The sequence below is a fragment of the Musca autumnalis genome, unplaced genomic scaffold, assembly GCF_047663935.1.
Source record: "Musca autumnalis isolate F117 unplaced genomic scaffold, ASM4766393v1 scaffold_4, whole genome shotgun sequence".
NCBI lineage: Eukaryota > Metazoa > Arthropoda > Insecta > Diptera > Muscidae > Musca > Musca autumnalis.
This window is the reverse complement of record NW_027411977.1, coordinates 18,280,569-18,299,510: the sequence shown is the minus strand read 5'-3', so window position 1 is coordinate 18,299,510 and position 18,942 is coordinate 18,280,569. Positions and strand designations below refer to the sequence as shown.

At 31.9% G+C, this 18,942-nt stretch overlaps 1 protein-coding gene across 3 annotated transcripts in view; it reads right to left on the bottom strand.

Moving 5' to 3' along the window:
* The window catches only part of Eip63F-1 (Ecdysone-induced protein 63F 1), a 320,395-nt gene that overhangs the window by 235,497 nt on the left and 65,956 nt on the right, over positions 1-18,942 (bottom strand). For all 3 annotated transcript variants that reach the window (XM_073986984.1, XM_073986983.1, XM_073986985.1), the window contains exons 2-3: positions 9,654-9,692; positions 3,207-3,246 (exon numbers count right to left, since the gene is read on the bottom strand). In XM_073986984.1, coding sequence (XP_073843085.1) covers positions 3,207-3,246; positions 9,654-9,692 — 79 coding nt within the window. The remainder of the gene's footprint in view (positions 1-3,206; positions 3,247-9,653; positions 9,693-18,942) is intronic.

Here is an 18,942-nt window from a genome sequence, read left to right as displayed (position 1 = left end):
TTTTTGTCGATTATAAAGCAACATTCGACAGTCCCCTCCGATCAAAGGTATTCCATGCAATGTCTGAATTTGGTATCCCCGCAAAGCTCATTCGGCTTTGTAAGATGACTTTAACTGATACTAGATCCTCAGTTAAAATTGGAAAGAACCTCTCCGAACAGTTCAGTACCAAAAGAGGTTTCAGACAAGGAGACAGCCTTTCGTGTGACCTTTTCAACATTTTGCTGGAAAAGGTAATACGAGATGCAAATGTCAAAAGAAATGGCACAATCTACACCAATAGCCACATGTTACTTGATTATGCTGATGACATAGACATCATGGACGATCAGTAAAAACAAAGCCAAAACAAACAAAAATAACACTATACAAAACGCTGATACTACCCGTGCTAATGTATGGCTCCGAAGCATGGGTACTTGCGCAAGCAGATAAGGCAGTTCTTGGTGTGTTTGAGAGGAAAATTCTTCGAAAGATCTACGGGCCGATTTGCGTTGACGGTGAATATCGACGTAGCAGGAACAACCAGCTGTATCTGCTATACAACGACATCAATATAGTTAAACGTATCGAGATGCAACGATTGCGTTGGCTAGGCCAAATCATAAGAATGAGCGATGATGAGCCCGCTAAAAAGGCGTATGAATACATGCCACATGGCGGTGCACGCAGAATTGGCAGGCCAAAGAATAGATGGCGCAAACAAGTGGGTGAAGAGATGACAAGGCGCGATATTCCAGAAAGCGAAGCGAAAAACAGAGAGAATTGGGGATCTTTTCTTAGTTCGGTCTACGGAACAAATGTTCTGTAATGGGCCAGCTGAGTAAGTAGTAAGTATAGATTAAGTTCGAAGATAATCGGTCCACTCTATCAAGTACCTCCCCCACAAAAGTTCAAAAATATTCGGGAAAATTGTGCTCACGATAACTCTTGAAGGAAGTGACCGATTTGGTCTATACTTGACACATCCTAATGTATCTACCAGATATAGATTAGGTTCGAATAAACAAAATTTGATTTTTGTTGAAGCAACTTGAATTCGTTGCCTCAATTACGACGATAAAAGTTGTTTTAAGGGGCAAGCCCATTCTTTTGGAGAAAACAGCCCGAACGGTGTAAAAAACCCCTATGGCACTTATGTAGTGGAGAGTACGATAACTCTCGAACTGGAGAGTACGATAACTCACGAACTGATTTACCGAATTGGCCCAAAATTTGGCCTTCGTCATATTTTGTCCAAACTTCAGATTCAGTTCGAAGATAGGCAATACCGGTTCACAACTTCCGGTACATCCTCCAACATTTAAAAAATGTCACTAAAATGGTATGCACGATATCTCTTGAATGGGGCAACCAATTTGGTCTCTTAATATTTTGTCCAAGTTTAGTTTAACTTCTAAAACGGCCCATATCGGTCCTCCCCCACAAAAGTTCATCATCTGTGTCTAAGTACAGTTTAGGGTCTGTGCGAAGATCCTTTGGAAATGTATACCGATCCTGTTCAATGTGGTCCTGTTTACCGCGATATTATATTTTCCGTGGACAAGTCCATGCTTCCTGGTATACCGGTGCAAAAGTTATACGATGACCCACTGAAATGACAATTTGGCGCGATGTCTATCGAAAAGATATGACTCCTAAAATAAGAACCACTTCCATAATGTACTATTTCGGTCCATTCCTTTAAGTACCTTCACCGCAACACTTTTGAACTTTAATCCTAATCCAAATTTTTGTCGAAAAGCTCAAATGTCCAAAAAAGGCCCACAAAATTCTGAAAAGACCCTAAATACATTCGATCAATACGTAGATGAAAGTTTCAATTTACATAGACGCAGGGTATACTGACTGATTCTTTTTTACTTGTTTTAAAATAATATGTATATCCATAGAACAAATTTTAAAATTTATCTCAGCTTTAGATTGGAATTTCTAGTCATGCCTCAATTAATGATCTACAACAAACTCATGTCTTAATTCCATTTTTTTACTCTAATTACAAGACCAAACAATTTTCAAATGTGTGTTATTTAATTTTATTTTTGAAAGAAATGTACATACGTTCTATATTTAAATACCTACAAATTATAAGTTGTACATATGTAAATACATGTGTAGGTTGCAATATAAGCAGCGTACCCGGCAATTCACTAAAACGTTATTTTGCTAATAATATTTCATATAGACTTTTTCAACAAATTAAAATTCTAACAATAGATCCCAAAAAATGCATTCAACTTCTCCTGAGAATTAAAAAAAAAATTGTTTACATACACGAAAATATTTTCACATGCAACGGCGGAAGTTTTGTGATTTATGTACAAGTTCATTGTTGCTATTGTTGTTTTGTTAAACAACAAAATTAAAAAAAAAAACGCCAACCCTCCTAAAATTAAAAAATGTTATAATGACGACGCTATGATGAGAAAAACGCGAAAAACATGCATTCGAAATAATCCTCACACACATCACCCACAATTGGCTTGGGAACAAATAAATAGAAAAATAATCGAGTGAAAGTATTTTTTTTTTTTTTTTGTAAGCGATAATAATGTAACTGAAAATTTTCATCGAAAGTGGGTAAGGCCAAGTATATGGGTGGGTGTGAGTTTTGAATTCATGGAGGCAAATCTACACACGGTTAACAATTTGCGGCAATGAAATCAAGACCCATGCTTCTTATTTGTTGAATGTATGAAATAGTTGTTCTTATTTTCTTCCTGAACAATGGTGTAATTACGTTGCATTTACATTTAAGTTGCACAATTCGATTTTTGCCATTATCGCAGCAACAATCAAACCTGAAGATTGTTGCTACGATAATGGCAAAAACAGAGGTAGAAAAACAAAACGAAAATAAAAAGTATTACAATTTAACATGCATTCGATAGCTATTGTTCTTCTTCTCCAAGCTGCATACATGGGTATGTGAATTTGAGGTAACATTAGGAAGTCAAAAGTATAATAAGCTACAAATCCCAGCAACTTTTTTTTAAAATAATTCATTTTCACATACATATTTATCGCATTTAATTCGGAACATTTCATTTAAAATTTATTGCATTTATTTATATTTATAGTTTACATTTTATATTTCATATTTTATATATTATATTTTATGTTTTATATTATTATATTTTATATTTTTATATTCCACTTCCAAAAAGAAAGTGGTATACTTACGTAAATAAATTACATTAACTTACCTGACAACTCGACCTCTGTAAAAGGTTTCTTTTTGACAGACTGAAAAACAAATTGAAAAAGAGTGTTAGTTGAAGGACATAACAAATCTAAAGAAAATGTTACATATTGTTGGTGGGATTAAATATATACAAATTATATAAAAATGCCCCATAAATATTTTCTAGAAATTCATTTAAAAATCCACGTTTGATGCCCTTTAAATATTTTCTAAAAATTCAATTAAAAATCCACGTTTGTTGCCCTTTAAATATTTTCTAAAAATTAATTTAAAAATCCACGTTTGTTGCCCTTTAAATATTTCCTAAAAATTCATTTAAAAATCCACGTTTGTTGCCCTTTAAATATTTTCTAAACATTCATTTAAAAATCCACGTTTGTTGCCCTTTAAATATTTTCTAAAAATTCATTTAAAAATCCACGTTTGTTGGCCTTTAAATATTTTCTAGGAATTCATTTAAAAATTCACGTTTGATGCCCCTTAAATATTTTCTAGGAATTCATTTAAAAATCACATTTGTTGCCTTTAAATATTTTCTAAAAATTAATTTAAAAATCCACGTTTGTTGCCCTTTAAATATTTTCTAAAAATTCATTTAAAAATCCACGTTTGTTGCCCTTTAAATATTTTCTAAAAATTCATTTAAAAATCCACGTTTGTTGGCCTTTAAATATTTTCTAGGAATTCATTTAAAAATTCACGTTTGATGCCCCTTAAATATTTTCTAGGAATTCATTTAAAAATCACATTTGTTGCCTTTAAATATTTTCTAAAAATTAATTTAAAAATCCACGTTTGTTGCCCTTTAAATATTTTCTAAAAATTAATTTAAAAATCCACGTACGTTGCCCTTTAAATATTTTCTAAAAATTAATTTAAAAATCCACGTACGTTGCCCTTTAAATATTTTCTAAAAATTAATTTAAAAATCCACGTTTGTTGCCCTTTAAATATTTTCTAAAAATTAATTTAAAAATCCACGTTTGTTGCCCTTTAAATATTCTCTAAAAATTCATTTAAAAATCCACGTTTGTTGCCCTTTAAATATTTTCTAAAAATTAATTTAAAAATCCACGTACGTTGCCCTTTAAATATTTTCTAAAAATTAATTTAAAAATCCATGTTTGTTGCCCTTTAAATATTCTCTAAAAATTCATTTAAAAATCCACGTTTGTTGCCCTTTAAATATTTTCTAAAAATTAATTTAAAAATCCACGTTTGTTGCCCTTTAAATATTTTCTAAAAATTAATTTAAAAATCCACGTACGTTGCCCTTTAAATATTCTCTAAAAATTCATTTAAAAATCCACGTTTGTTGCCCTTTAAATATTTTCTAAAAATTAATTTAAAAATCCACGTACGTTGCCCTTTAAATATTTTCTAAAAATTAATTTAAAAATCCATGTTTGTTGCCCTTTAAATATTCTCTAAAAATTCATTTAAAAATCCACGTTTGTTGCCCTTTAAATATTTTCTAAAAATTAATTTAAAAATCCACGTTTGTTGCCCTTTAAATATTTTCTAAAAATTAATTTAAAAATCCACGTTTGTTGCCCTTTAAATATTTTCTAAAAATTAATTTAAAAATCCACGTTTGTTGCCCTTTAAATATTTTCTAAAAATTAATTTAAAAATCCACGTTTGTTGCCCTTTAAATATTTTCTAAAAATTAATTTAAAAATCCACGTTTGTTGCCCTTTAAATATTTTCTAAAAATTCATTTAAAAATCCACGTTTGTTGGCCTTTAAATATTTTCTAGGAATTCATTTAAAAATCACATTTGTTGCCCTTTAAATATTTTCTAAAAATTCATTTAAAAATCCACGTTTGTTGCCCTTTAAATATTTTCTAAAAATTCATTTAAAAATCCACGTTTGTTGCCCTTTAAATATTTTCTAAAAATTCATTTAAAAATCCACGTTTGTTGGCCTTTAAATATTTTCTAGGAATTCATTTAAAAATTCACGTTTGATGCCCCTTAAATATTTTCTAGGAATTCATTTAAAAATCACATTTGTTGCCTTTAAATATTTTCTAAAAATTCATTTAAAAATCCACGTTTGTTGCCCTTTAAATATTTTCTAAAAATTAATTTAAAAATCCACGTTTGTTGCCCTTTAAATATTTTCTAAAAATTAATTTAAAAATCCACGTACGTTGCCCTTTAAATATTTTCTAAATATTAATTTAAAAATCCACGTTTGTTGCCCTTTAAATATTTTCTAAAAATTAATTTAAAAATCCACGTTTGTTGCCCTTTAAATATTCTCTAAAAATTCATTTAAAAATCCACGTTTGTTGCCCTTTAAATATTTTCTAAAAATTAATTTAAAAATCCACGTTTGTTGCCCTTTAAATATTTTCTAAAAATTAATTTAAAAATCCATGTTTGTTGCCCTTTAAATATTCTCTAAAAATTCATTTAAAAATCCACGTTTGTTGCCCTTTAAATATTTTCTAAAAATTAATTTAAAAATCCACGTTTGTTGCCCTTTAAATATTTTCTAAAAATTAATTTAAAAATCCACGTTTGTTGCCCTTTAAATATTTTCTAAAAATTAATTTAAAAATCCACGTTTGTTGCCCTTTAAATATTTTCTAAAAATTAATTTAAAAATCCACGTACGTTGCCCTTTAAATATTCTCTAAAAATTCATTTAAAAATCCACGTTTGTTGCCCTTTAAATATTTTCTAAAAATTAATTTAAAAATCCACGTTTGTTGCCCTTTAAATATTTTCTAAAAATTAATTTAAAAATCCACGTTTGTTGCCCTTTAAATATTTTCTAAAAATTAATTTAAAAATCCACGTTTGTTGCCCTTTAAATATTTTCTAAAAATTAATTTAAAAATCCACGTACGTTGCCCTTTAAATATTCTCTAAAAATTCATTTAAAAATCCACGTTTGTTGCCCTTTAAATATTTTCTAAAAATTAATTTAAAAATCCATGTTTGTTGCCCTTTAAATATTCTCTAAAAATTCATTTAAAAATCCACGTTTGTTGCCCTTTAAATATTTTCTAAAAATTAATTTAAAAATCCACGTTTGTTGCCCTTTAAATATTTTCTAAAAATTAATTTAAAAATCCATGTTTGTTGCCCTTTAAATATTCTCTAAATATTCATTTAAAAATCCACGTTTGTTGCCCTTTAAATATTTTCTAAAAATTAATTTAAAAATCCACGTTTGTTGCCCTTTAAATATTTTCTAAAAATTAATTTAAAAATCCATGTTTGTTGCCCTTTAAATATTCTCTAAAAATTCATTTAAAAATCCACGTTTGTTGCCCTTTAAATATTTTCTAAAAATTAATTTAAAAATCCACGTTTGTTGCCCTTTAAATATTTTCTAAAAATTAATTTAAAAATCCACGTTTGTTGCCCTTTAAATATTTTCTAAAAATTAATTTAAAAATCCACGTTTGTTGCCCTTTAAATATTTTCTAAAAATTAATTTAAAAATCCACGTACGTTGCCCTTTAAATATTCTCTAAAAATTCATTTAAAAATCCACGTTTGTTGCCCTTTAAATATTTTCTAAAAATTCATTTAAAAATCCACGTTTGTTGCCCTTTAAATATTTTCAAGAAATTCATTTAAGAATCCACGTTTGTTGTCCTTTAAATATCTTCTAAAAATTCATTTAAAAATCCACGTTTGTTGCCCTTTAAATATTTTCTAAAAATTAATTTAAAAATCCACGTTTGTTGCCCTTTAAATATTTTCTAAAAATTCATTTAAAAATCCACGTTTGTTGCCCTTTAAATATTTTCTAAAAATTCATTTAAAAATCCACATTTGTTGCCCTTTAAATATTTTCTAAAAATTAATTTAAAAGTCCACGTTTGTTGCCCTTTAAATATTTTCTAAAAATTCATTTAAAAATCCACGTTTGTTGCCCTTTAAATATTTTCTAAACATTCATTTAAAAATCCACGTTTGTTGCCCTTTAAATATTTTCTAAAAATTCATTTGAAAATTCACGTTTGTTGCCCTTTAAATATTTTCTAAAAATTCATTTAAAAATCCACGTATGTTGCCCTTTAAATATTTTCTAAAAATTCATTTAAAAATCTACGTTTTTGCCCTTTAAATATTTTCTAAAAATTCATTTAAAAATCGACGTTTGTTGCCCTTTAAATATTTTCTAAAAATTCATTTAAAAATCCACGTTTGTTGCCCTTTAAATATTTTTTAGAAATTCATTTAAAAATCCAGGTTTGTTGCCCTTTAGATATTTTCTAAAAATTAATTTAAAAATCCACGTTTGTTGCCCTTTAAATATTTTCTAGAAATTTATATAAAAATCCACGTTTGTTGCCCTTTAAATATTTTCTAAAAATTCATTTAAAAATCCACGTTTGTTGCCCTTTAAATATTTTCTAAAAATTAATTTAAAAATCCACGTTTGTTGCCCTTTAAATATTTTCTAAAAATTCATTTAAAAATCCACGTTTGTTGCCCTTTAAATATTTTCTAAAAATTAATTTAAAAGTCCACGTTTGTTGCCCTTTAAATATTTTCTAAAACTTCATTTAAAAATCCACGTTTGTTGCCCTTTAAATATTTTCTAAACATTCATTTAAAAATCCACGTTTGTTGCCCTTTAAATATTTTCTAAAAATTAATTTAAAAATCCACGTTTGTTGCCCTTTAAATATTTTCTAAAAATTAATTTAAAAGTCCACGTTTGTTGCCCTTTAAATATTTTCTAAAAATTTATTTAAAAATCCACGTTTGTTGCCCTTTAAATATTTTCTAAAAATTCATTTAAAAATCCACGTTTGTTGCCCTTTAAATATTTTCTAGAAATTTATTTAAAAATCCACGTTTGTTGCCCTTTAAATATTTTCTAAAAATTAATTTAAAAATCCACGTTTGTTGCCCTTTAAATATTTTCTAAAAATTAATTTAAAAATCCACGTTTGTTGCCCTTTAAATATTTTCTAAAAATTCATTTAAAAATCCACGTTTGTTGCCCTTTAAATATTTTCTAAAAATTCATTTAAAAATCCACGTTTGTTGCCCTTTAAATATTTTCTAAAAATTCATTTAAAAATCCACGTTTGTTGCCCTTTAAATATTTTCTAAAAATTCATTTAAAAATCCACGTTTGTTGCCCTTTAAATATTTTCTAAAAATTCATTTAAAAATCCACGTTTGTTGCCCTTTAAATATTTTCTAAAAATTCATTTAAAAATCCACGTTTGTTGCCCTTTAAATATTTTCTAAAAATTCATTTAAAAATCCACGTTTGTTGCCCTTTAAATATTTTCTAAAAATTCATTTAAAAATCCACGTTTGTTGCCCTTTAAATATTTTCTAAAAATTCATTTAAAAATCCACATTTGTTGCCCATTAAATATTTTCTAAAAATTCATTTAAAAATCCACGTTTGTTGCCCTTTAAATATTTTCTAAAAATTCATTTAAAAATCCACGTTTGTTGCCCTTTAAATATTTTCTAAAAATTCATTTAAAAATCCACGTTTGTTGCCCTTTAAATATTTTCTAAAAATTCATTTAAAAATCCACGTTTGTTGCCCTTTAAATATTTTCTAAAAATTCATTTAAAAATCCACGTTTGTTGCCCTTTAAATATTTTCTAAAAATTCATTTAAAAATCCACATTTGTTGCCCATTAAATATTTTCTAAAAATTCATTTAAAAATCCACGTTTGTTGCCCTTTAAATATTTTCTAAAAATTCATTTAAAAATCCACGTTTGTTGCCCTTTAAATATTTTCTAAAAATTCATTTAAAAATCCACATTTGTTGCCCATTAAATATTTTCTAAAAATTCATTTAAAAATCCACGTTTGTTGCCCTTTAAATATTTTCTAAAAATTCATTTAAAAATCCACGTTTGTTGCCCTTTAAATATTTTCTAGAAATTTATTTAAAAATCCACGTTTGTTGCACTTTAAATATTTTCTAAAAATTTATTTAAAAATCCACGTTTGTTGCCCTTTAAATATTTTCTAAAAATTTATTTAAAAATCCACGTTTGTTGCCCTTTAAATATTTTCTAAAAATTCATTTAAAAATCCACGTTTGTTGCCCTTTAAATATTTTCTAGAAATTTATTTAAAAATCCACGTTTGTTGCCCTTTAAATATTTTCTAAAAATTCATTTAAAAATCCACGTTTGTTGCCCTTTAAATATTTTCTAAAAATTCATTTAAAAATCCACGTTTGTTGCCCTTTAAATATTTTCTAAAAATTCATTTAAAAATCCACGTTTGATGCCCTTTAACTATTTTCAAAAAAAATATTTAAAAATCCACGTTTAAATATTGAAAATCCCTTTAAATATTTTCCAGAAATTAATTTCAATATCAACGTTTGTTGCCCTTTAAATATTTTCTAAAAATTCATTTAAAAATCCACGTTTGTTGGCCTCTAAAAATCTTCTAAAAATTCATTTAGATAAATTTTAATACTTACTTTTGGCGTACGTTTCCCCAGCAATGCTGTGCCCAGCATCTGAAATTAAACAAAAAAATAATTTATTAAAAAATATATTTCAACACAAATACCAAATCAATTAATTTAAATCAAATATATATTTTTTATCAAACACATTTTACAGCATAATTTTAAGCGCTCAAACAAATTATGAAGAAAAAAAATACGATATGAAAAAATAATAAAGCTGACGTTGACTGCAGCGTAGCGTAGCGCAGTCATCGTTGCTTTGTTATTTCCGAAGCTTTCCATACACACAAGGCATTGTTGCAGCAGCTATTTTTATTACTTATTAATTATCATGAAAATGTTTTCATTTATTATCAAATGAAATATCATTTGAAACACAGTGATGCAGAGAGGAGGGGCGGGGCATTCTTCAACAAACATTGCATTGCAGATAGCGAAATTGTAATTTATTTGCAAAAAGGGGAATAGATCATTGCAGTTGAAAAAATATTGAGAAATGGGGGTGTAATTTAAATCTACTACATAAAAAGTTAAGGATTCTGTGGGAAATTATAAATTTTGCTTAAGTATAAAATACATAGGAGCGTGCTTGGGTCGGTATGACATATTTTAGAGGAGGGGACGAAAAAATCGACCCCAGTGAATTTAATACATGGAAGTATGTTCATAGGATACCTTCATTAATTTTTATTTATTTTTTTTTAGTTTTTAATCCTTCCAAAGTCAGAAAACGTACAATTTCCCAAACAAAATAATTTTGATGACCTAGGAATGTGGAATAAAAATCCAATATAAAAATTAACAAAACAATTTTCATGCTTTCCTCAACTGCAATTTGGTTAATCACTGCCAACTTATTGGCGCATAAATAATTTACCATTTAAATATTCAACAATTTCAAAAATGTTTTCCTTCACTTTGGGATTTTCTCAGCTTTGTTGCTGAATATAAAAATAAGAATTTGCAAAATAAAAATAAAACAATTTCAAAATACCTACAACGTAAATTTACAACATGACGCCGCCACCATCCATCCATCTGTTACAACTGCTTAACAAATTTGCCAACATTTAGACGTTAAGAGTATAAAAGATGGATGCCAAAAGAACAGAATGCTGCTGAGCGTCCGTATCTTTGAGTTAAATGCCAACCAAAAAATTAACACAATAATTGTTATAAGAAAATTTAAATAGACATTGATAAATAGGGTATATAATTATTTTTATTTTGATTTTAGGGAAATGAAATTCGACATTTGTTATGAAGACGTTATTTAAAAAACATCTAAAAATGATAGTATTCAAACACTGCAGAAATTAAAAAAAAAACATTTTTGCAAAGGAACATATATATCCTCAGCCCACGGAAGGGCTTTACCAAAATCAACAATTTAGAATGGCAGCAATAACGAATCTGCATGTTTCCATTTCCCCAGTATTTTGAGCCATATAAAATTTCCATAAAAATTCACGCTTGTTGTTCTCTGAAGAACGTATAAAAAATACTTAAAAATCCACGCATGTTTCCCTCTAAGCATCCTCTAAAAATTCATTTAAAAATCCACGTTTGTTGTCCTCTAAGGAGCGCGTAAAAATTATTTAGAAATCCACGCTTGTTGTCCTCTAAGGAGCGTCTAAAAATTAATTAAAAATTCACGCTTTTTGTTCTTTGCAGAACGTCTAAAAATCACTTAAAAATTCACGCTTGTTCCCCTCTAAATATTATCTAAAAAATTCACGTTTGTTGTCCTCTAAGGAGCGTCCAAAAATTATTTAAAAATCCACGCATGTTGTCCTCTGAAGAACGTCTAAAAATCTTTTGAAAATCCACGAATGATTTCCTCTGCAAAACGTCTAAAAACGTCAAGAACGTCCAAAAACTATTTTAAAATCCACGCTTGTTGTCCTCTAAGTACTTACTAACTTAGCTGGCCTTTTACAGAACATTTGTTCCATAAGCCGAACTAAGAAAAAATCTCCAATCCTCTCTTTTTGCTGCTGTATTTTCCCAATCTGGGATATGTAGCTGATATCTCGTTTCACTTGTTCGCTCCAACGAAGCTTTGGCCTTCCAGATCTGCGAGAACCCTCCGTGCGGCCCGTATTTATACGCCTTTTTAGCGGGTTCATCATCACTCATTCTTATAACATGGCCTAGCCATCGCAATCGTTGTATCGATTGTATCGATTTGTTCAACAACATTGATGTCATTGTATAGTTGGTACAGCTCGTTGTTCATACGACGCCGATATTCGCCGTCAACACAGATTGGCCCGTAGATCTTTCGAAGAATTTTTCTCTTGAACACGCCAAGCACTGCCTTATCTGCTTGAGCAAGTACCCATGCTTCGGAACCATACATTAGCACGGGTAGTATCAGTGTTTTGTAAAGTGTTACTTTTGTTTGACGAGAGGTGGCTTTATTCCTAAACTGCTTACACAGTCAAAGTAGCATCTGTTAGCCAATACTATTCTTCTTCGTATTTCACGACTGATGTTATTTGTTGTGTTTATGGCGGTGCCAAGGTAGACAAAGTCCTTTACCAACTCAAAATTGTAGGTACCAACACTCACAAATGGTGCGGGGTTTGTGGAAATATTACGCATCGATACCATCAACTTGGTTTTTTCACCGTTTACTGCCAGACCAACTTTAGCAGATTCTCTTTCGACTTTTGCAAAGGTGTCAGTTACTTCCTTTACCGATCGGCCCATGATGTCAATGTCGTCGGCATAAGCCAGTAACATATGGCTGTTCGTGTATATCGTTCCATTTCTTTTAACCTTCGCGTCTCGTACGACCTTTTCCAGCAGGATGTTGAATAGATCACACGACAGGCCGTCTCCTTGTCTGAAACCTCTTTTGGTAATAAACTCTTCGGAGAGGTTCTTTCCTATTCTAACTGAGGATCTCGTCTCAGCTAATGTCATTCTACAAAGCCGAATGAGCTTTGCAGGAATATCAAAATCAGACATGGCTTGGAACACCTTTGAACGTATAGGGCTGTCGAATGCTGCTTTATAATCGACGAAAAGATGGAAGGTGTCGATCTGCATTTCTTGGGTCTTTTCCAGGATTTGTCTCAAGGTAAATATCTGGTCAATGGTGGATTTGCCAGGTCTAAAGCCGCACTAATAGGGTCCGATAATTTCATTGACCATAGGCTTTAGTCTCTCACACAATATGCCAGATACTATCTTATATGGAATAGGGAGCAGACTTATGCCCCTGTAATTGGAGCACACAGTCTTATCACCCTTTTTGTGGACTGGACATAGGATGCTCACGTTCCAATCGTCGGGTATGCGTTCTTCCTGCCAGATGGTGCTAACTAGCTGATGCATACACCTTATCAGCGTGTCGCCTCCGGTTTTGAACAGCTCGGCTGGTAGGCCATCTGCTCCTGCCGCCTTATTATTCTTTAGCCGGTTTATTTGCTGTCCTTACCTCATCTTGGCTGGGCGGTATACATTCAATACCATCTTCCAGGATTGGATCTGTGGTATCTTCGCCGTCTTCACTGCTATCGGATACCAACAGTTTGGATAAATGTTCTTTGCATATCCTGAGCACACTATCTGTATCAGTTACCAAATTACCTTGTTGGTCTCTACAGGAGGATATGCCTGTACCAAAGCCATCAGTTTGATGTTTCACTCTTTGGTAGAATTTTCGGACTTCGTTCTGTCTCCTGTACATCTCTATTTGTTCACACTCCCTCTTTTCCATCTCTCTCTTTTTCCTGCGGAAAAGACGTTTCTCCTCTCTCCTTTTCTCCCGATACCTCGCTCGTGCGCTACGCGTTGCTACTGATTGTAAAGTAACCCTATATGCCCCATTTTTCTCTTCGGTGGCAGCACGACACTCCTGATCATACCATGGATTCCTTGGTGGAGATCTCTGGTATCCAAGTATGGATTTTGCGGCTGTTTGCATGCAGTGGGCAATACTTTGCCATTACGCTGATATGTTATCGGGATGAGGAGTGCTTTGATTAAGCAATTGGGCTAGTTGAGTGGAATATGCTGTGGCTATATGTTGTGATTGCAGCTTACCGATGTCTAACTTTAGTGTTGTGTCTGTTCGCACTTTGTTTTGCTAAGTTTAACCGGGTGCGTACCTTTGTTGCAACAAGGTAGTGGTCCGAGTCTATGTTTGCTCCTCGGAACGAACGCACATCCAACACTCTCGATGAATGTCTTCCATCTATCACAACGTGATCAATTTGATTTCTTGTTTTCTGATCTGGAGACAGCCAGGTGCCCTTATGGATATCGAGATGCTTAAATCTGGTACTGCTAACTACCATGTTTTTGCCGCTGCGAAGTCTATCAGCCTCATTCCATTGTCAGATGTTTCACTGTGGAGACTGAATTTCCCGACTGTTGGGCCAAAGATATTCTCCTTTCCAATTTTGGCATTAAAATCGCCGAGAATGATTTTAATGTCATGGGCAGGGCAACGGTCATATGTTTCTTCTAAGCGCTCGTAAAATATATCTTTGGTCTGTTCGTCCTTTTCTTCAGTGGGAGCATGAGCGCAAATAAAGCTGATGTTGAAGAATTTAGCTTTTATTCGAATTGCAGCAAGTCTTTCATTCACTGGGGTGAAGCTGGATACCAGATGTTTTAACCTCTGACCAACTACAAAACCAAACTCATGCTTTGTGTCATGGCAGCTATAATACAGTACGTCACCTTAAGGTGTTGTTGTGACATCTTTCCCAGTCCATCGTATTTCCTGTATGGCAGTAATGTCAGCCTTGTACTTTTCAAGTACATCTGCCAGCGCGTAAACTGCACCTTCTCTATAAAGAGTGCGAACATTCCAGGTGCAGATTCGCAGGTCATGGTCCTTAAAACGTTTGCGGGCGTCGTCAACTTTAGAGGGGTTTGTTTTTCTTTTCTTTCGTTTTTTCATAGTAGGCTCCTTTTTTGTAGGGGTTGGGGGGGGGGGAGGGTTACTAGCCCGGCGCCCAAACCCAAGTTTTTAACGTTCTTATGGGTGAACGCGCGGCACATGTTAGCTCACTACCGGTCAGGACCGTTCCTTGGTATCTTTCATCCCCTACGTTGTCTTCTAAGTATCCTTTAAAAAATCTTTTAAAATCCACGCTTGTTGTCCTCTAAGTATCATTTAAAAATTTTGTTGGCCTCTGAAGAACGTCTAAAAATCATTTAAAAATCCACGCTTATTGTTCTCTGAAGGACATCTAAAAACATTTAAAAATCCGTGCTATATGCAGAAAAGATCAGTATAACAAGGATTACCAGTTGTCAAAATCTTGACACGATCCGAGAGGTGTTCCTAAATAAAATTTAAGCCCAAAATGTACAATAAGGAGAATATTGGTTACCATTTTATTGAATTTCTCATGTAATTTTTTATGTTGTATAATGTAATCAAATTTCGTTTTTTAAACAAATATCCGTGGTGCAATGGTATGCACGCCCGCCTTGCACGCAGAAGGTCGGGGGTTCGATTCACCGGCCAAGCAACATCAAACATTTTTCAACGGTGACATAATACCACTCATTAATGTTGGCGACATTTCCTGAGTATTTAAGCCTTGAAAAACTTCTCCACAAGTGGTGTCTTAAGACACGCCGTTCGGACTCGGCGATAAACAGTAGGTCCCATATCATTGAGCTAAATATGAATCGGGGTGCACTCATTGATATGAGAGAAGTCTCCCTTGTCCCATATGGGATGTTGTGGAACAATGTTTTTTGTTGTTATCTTAGTTCGCCAAATCCAATATAGAAAAGCAAAAAACATCATCACATCATGTGTCACTACTTTTGGCAAACATAAACAAACAAACAAACACTACTAACAATACAAGTTCACGTTTACTTTAATTTTGTTGGAAATTAGGTGTGAATTTTTAAAATTCACCCACAAAAACAAATAAAGAACCCACTTTGGTAAAAGTTTCTAATTGTTTATACGAATTGTTAAAGTTTTTTTGGTTCAAATAAACTTAAAATTATTTTAATTATTATTTGTTTAATTCATGCGTTCTTTTGTTCAATTGTTTGTTTGCCGTTGCTATTTTTGGTTTTGACCCCCAATTTCTTGATTCGTATCGTTATCATTTGTTTATCGCTAATTTAATTAGTTTTATTTATAACAAAAAATTGGAAAAGGGAAAATTGCTATTATGTATGTTCTGCTGTAAAGGCTGGTATTCTATTATGGGGAATGGTAGTTTGTGGACCCTGAAGAATATTCTTAAGCAAACCACACTTGAATATGATCCCTGAAAAGATATTCCTAAAAAATCCACGCTTGTTTATGATCCCTGAAAAACATTACTAAAAAATCTACTCTTATTTGTGGCCCCTGAAAAAATATTCCTAAAAAATCTCCGCTTGTTTATCGTTCCTGAAAAAATATTCCTAAAAAATACACGCTTGTTTATGGTCCTTGAAAAAGTATTCCTAAAAATCCACGCTAATGTATGGTCCCTGAAAAATATTCTTAAAAATATCCACGCTTATATGTATTTTATATTATATAATATTCCTTAAAATTCCACGCTTGTTTATTGTCCCTAAATACGTATTCCTAAAAAATCCACTAATGTTTATGGTCCCTTAAAAAAATATTCCTAAAAATTCCACTCCTGTTTATGGTCCCTTAAAAAAATATTCCTAAAAATTCCACGCTTGTTTATGGTCCCTGAAAAAATATTCCTAAAAAGTCCACGCTTGTTTATGGTCCCTGAAAAAATATTCCTAAAAAATCCACGCTTGTTTATGGTCCCTGAAAAAAATATTCCTAAAAAATCCACGCTTTTTTATGGTGCCTGAAAAAATATTCCTAAAAAATCCACGCTTGTTTATGGTCCCTGAAAAAATATTCCTAAAAAATACACGCTTGTTTATGTTCCCTGAAAAAATATTCCTAAAAAATCCACGCTTGTTTATGGTCCCTGAAAAAATATTCCTAAAAAATCCACGCTTGTTTATGGTCCCTGAAAAAATATTCCTAAAAAATACACGCTTGTTTATGGTCCCTGAAAAAATATTCCTAAAAAATCCACGCTTGTTTATGGTCCCTGAAAAAATATTCCTAAAAAATCCACGCTTATTTATGGTCCCTGAAAAAATATTCCTAAAAAATCCACGTTTGTTTATGGTGCCTGAAAAATATTCCTAAAAAATCCACGCTTGTTTATGGTCCCTGAAAAAATGTTCATAAAAATCCACACTTGTTTATGGTGCCTAAAAAAATATTCCTAAAAAATCCACGCACGGTTATGGTCACTGAAAAAATATTCCTAAAAAATTCACGCTTGTTTATGGTCCCTGAAAAAATATTTAGCTAACAATCCACATTGATATTGGTCCCTGCAAAAATATTCTTAAAAAATCCATTGGTCTCGTGAATAATCTCTTGTTGTGTAGTTACTGCTTAAGACCGTTGGCAAAATAAATAATTTTCCCACAGTTGTTATAGAAAACAAAAGTAAGCGATTTAAAATGAAATTAATATCAGCGATAAAAGAAAATACCCAGAACACACACACACACCGCACACTCACACCCCCACTCATTAAAAACAATATTGAATATTTTTTTTTAGTTGGCAAAGAAAGCGAAAGGAAATTTCAAAACAAAAAAAAATAGCAAAGAACTACAAATTGAATCATTTTTTGGCAATATTTTCAATAAATGAAAGGAAACGAAAACATCGATTTGGCAGTCATTATTGGATGCGGCTATTGATTTCTCGCATTGTAAAAAAACACAACAAAACAACAAGAGCAACAGCAACAACGGCAATCAAACAACAAAAATATTACGTTTTGTTTTCACTTTGAAATTTTCATCTCAAGAGCCTAGTCCAACATTTAAATGCAGTTTCACACACACACTAAAATATACAAAAGGAAATAAAATCAAATAAAACTGTTTTGAATTGTCAAAAAAATTATAAGTGGTTGTTGAAAAGTTCCAAATAATGATGGTAATGATGATGATGAACTACTAACAGCAACAACAAGAACAACTATATTTTGTTGATTGATTTTATTTGCTGTATTGAGTAAAAATTTCAATTCTCATTAGACGAGAAATTATAAATTTTGACAATCTTCAAGAAAAATCTACATTTCGCAGCCAACTATAAATCTTTTACTGAGAGGTAGGGGAGGACCCGGCCAGCAGTCACCTGACTGCTGATGCCGCAAAAAATATTATGAATAAGAATGATGGCCCTCTGTTGAAAGATGAAATCAGTCAATTTTTGTGTTTTTTGTTTTCATCTTTATTTTCGAGTGACTTAGGAGAGAGACCTTTGCCAAAAGTTTTACCTCATAAATTAAAAGACGATGCAGTCTTTAAAGGAAGTGAAAAAAGATCGATACGAAATTTTTGACAGTTTAAATACGGTTTAGTAGAGAATGTGAGAAGGAAGGGTCCACCTTTAGAAGATTTTGATGTGTGGTGGGAATACATTTATGTTTCGGAAAAGTCTTTTTTGTGGAAAAAGAAAAAGTAAATGTTAGAACGAAATAGTAAATGGTAGTATGCTGCCAATGGGTGACGTAGGGGGTGGAAGATACCAAGGAACGGTCCTGACCGGTTTTAACATGGCAAAGCCGAGGATTTATCTTGGTCCCTCTTTCATCTCAAGTGGACACTGACCTCCCCATGGTGTCACCTGGGGAACTGCCTTTAACACCCGTTAAAGGTAGTGAGCTAACATGTGCCGCGCGTTCGCCCATAAGAACTTTAAAAACTTGGGTTTGGGCATCGGGTTAGTAACCCTCCACTAGAAAACAGCAGCATACTATGAAAAAAACGGAAGAAAAGAAAAACAAACCCCTTTAAAGTTGACGAACGCCGCAAAAGTTTTAAGGGCCATGATCTGCGAATCTGCACCTGGAATGTTCGCACTCTTTATAGAGAAGGTGCAGTCTTCGCATTGGCAGACGTACTTGAAAAGTACAAGGCCGATATTACCGCCATACAGGAAATACGATGGATTGGGAAAGGCGTCACAACAACACCTATAGATGACGTACTGTATTATAGCTGCCATGACGTAGAGCATGAGTTTGGTTGCGGATTCGTAGTTAGTCGGAGAATACAACATGTGGTATCCAGCTTCACCCCAGCGAATGAAAGACTTGCTGCAATTCGAATAAAAGCTAAATTCTTCAACATCAGCTTTATTTGCGCTCATGCTCCCACTGAAGAAAAGGACGAACAGACCAAAGATATATTTTACGAGCGCTTAGAAGAAACATATGACCGTTGCCCTGCCCATGATATTCAAATCATTCTA